The sequence below is a fragment of the Macrobrachium rosenbergii genome, chromosome 45, assembly GCF_040412425.1.
Source record: "Macrobrachium rosenbergii isolate ZJJX-2024 chromosome 45, ASM4041242v1, whole genome shotgun sequence".
NCBI lineage: Eukaryota > Metazoa > Arthropoda > Malacostraca > Decapoda > Palaemonidae > Macrobrachium > Macrobrachium rosenbergii.
In genome coordinates this window covers 9,092,432-9,094,657 of record NC_089785.1, presented here as the reverse complement: position 1 = coordinate 9,094,657, position 2,226 = coordinate 9,092,432, and the positions used below count along the sequence as shown (strand labels likewise).

The window sequence follows — 2,226 nt, the reverse complement described above, 5'->3', positions numbered from 1 at the left end:
TGTTGCGATGTAAATTTTGGAGCTATTTTCGAGATTGTCACTGCTATTCGAAGTCTCACTCCAAATAATAATAATATTATTAAGTATATATTTTCTTATGTCAGTTAGTAAGCTTACCCATACAGGCAAAATATGACGATTGTCCCAGAGGGAGTCACTCCTGAATACATCAGCTGGGGATAATCTCCTGTTCACTCTGAGCATTCGACCTGAGGTCTCGCCGCAGCTCTTTCCACTTGGACGTTGACGCTTCGCTTCAACAGTTCAGATCAGTCGAATGTTTTGTTCAACACGACCATCAAAAATCCTCCCAGTTTCCCATAGAATTTCTGTTCCTATCGATAAAATATTTAGACTGGAAGTGTATAAAAAGATGAAAGCAGTGCATATATATACTTAGTGGTTTCATTGAACGGGAAGCCATATCTTGTTCGTTTGTTTGTTTGCGCTCTCTGTTTTCAAATTTCCGTAAGAGGGTTAAGGTGCTTCCATGACATAGGTGTCGCTTGGCGACTTTCATTGTACCATTTAAGATTATTTCTAAGCCATGGCGTGTTGTCTCAGAACTCCTTTGGCGAAAACTGTCGAAATATTTCATGGTCAGAGTCTGAAGAAGAAGAAGAAGAAGAAGAGGAAGAGGATGAAGAAAAGGAAGAATTATTTCAATATTATTTTACATGTGCTCTCTCTCTCTCTCTCTCTCTCTCTCTCTCTCTCTCTCTCTCTCTCTCTCTCTGTGTGTGTGTGTGTGTGTGTGTGTGTGTCAAGCACACCTGTTCACCTGCGTTTCTCTCGCTGGGGTCTCTTAGCTGACTTGTGAGGTGCATTGGGAAGCTTGTAAGGTGGAATGGGAGACTTGTGAGGTGCATTGGGAGACTTGTGAGGTGCATTGGGAGACTTGTGAGGTACATTGGGAGACTTGGAAGGTGCAGTGGGAGACTTGTAAGGCGCAATTACTGACATTTAAGGCGCAATGGGAGAATTGTGAGGTGCAATGGGAAACTTGTGAGGTGCTTTGGAAGACTCGTGAGGTGCATTGGGATAATTGTGAGGTGGAATGGAGACTTGCATGAGGTGCATTGGGATACTTGTGAGGTGGAATGGGATACTTGTGAGGTGGCTGGGAGACTTGTGAGGTGCGTTGGGAGAATTGTGAGGGTGCATTGGGAGACTTGTAAGGTGCAGTGGGAGACTTGTGAGTTGCAATTACAGACTTATAAAGGGCAATGAGAGAATTGTAAGGAGCAATGGGAGAATTGTGAGGTGCAATGGGAAACTTGTGAGGTGCTTTGGGAGACGTGAGGTGCATTGGGATACTTGTGAGTTGGAATGGGAGACTTGTGAGGTGCACTGGAAGACTTGTGAGGTGCATTGGGATACTTGTGAGGTGGATTGGGAGACTTGCGAGGTGCATTGGAAGACTTGTGAGGTGCATTGGGGACTTGTGAGGTGCCGGAACAACGAAAAACGGGAAGCCTCTCTTCAGTTGCCCTCAGGTTAAATATCTTAATAAATCTTTATTTGAATTTTATTCTAAATAACCGGTTACATTGCGATTGACTTTAAACTTTTAAATAATTTGACCAGTCCGGACACTGAAGCGTGGAAACAAAGTATTAGTTTTGCATCCCATGCAGACGGAAGTTCAGAAATTTCACGCAAAGATGATGTCGCCAGTTCACGTGATGTATTCGTCATTCTGTAATGGAAATTCAACTTAAAGCAACGAGAAGATATCAAAATGAAAACCTTGTGTGTCAAGTGCATTACAAAATTTTGAGAAGATGGGAAATTATTTCATAAAAATGTTTTTGATACCATTTATTTTTGTTAATTATTTACGATTAATTGGTGCCTTAAAGGGCCGTTATGTGAAATTACGAAGTGGAAAATAAAAAAAAGAGGAAAAACATTTTGTCGTTAATGGAATGCAATATGGCAGAATTCTGTATTGTAGTTTAACTGGTTTTTGTTGATTTTTATAAATTTCAAATTACTTGTAATGACGTCATTTGTATTGAGAAAATTTGTTCAATTATTCATTGCACTCAAAAAACCGATTATTCAATATTTCTTTCTATTGTTTTTATATAAACATCAAATTTGACTTTGTATGTAAAGCTCATAGTAAAATTAATGATTAAGATTAAATCGATTTAAAAAAACATAAACATGATATTTCAGTCACTGCTTTGAAAGGGAGCCTCATAGAACACGACTTTTATG

The 2,226-nt window shown here is 39.6% G+C and overlaps 1 protein-coding gene across 1 annotated transcript; it reads right to left on the bottom strand.

Moving 5' to 3' along the window:
* Positions 1–777: 777 nt before the first annotated feature.
* On the bottom strand, positions 778–1,435 carry LOC136829926 (DNA-directed RNA polymerase II subunit rpb1-like). Its single transcript, XM_067089100.1, has 2 exons — positions 1,070–1,435; positions 778–939 (listed from the first exon to the last, which is right to left on the bottom strand). Exons 1-2 carry the CDS (start codon positions 1,433–1,435, stop codon positions 778–780), a joined length of 528 nt encoding a protein of 175 aa, XP_066945201.1.
* Between the last annotated feature and the right edge of the window lie 791 nt (positions 1,436–2,226).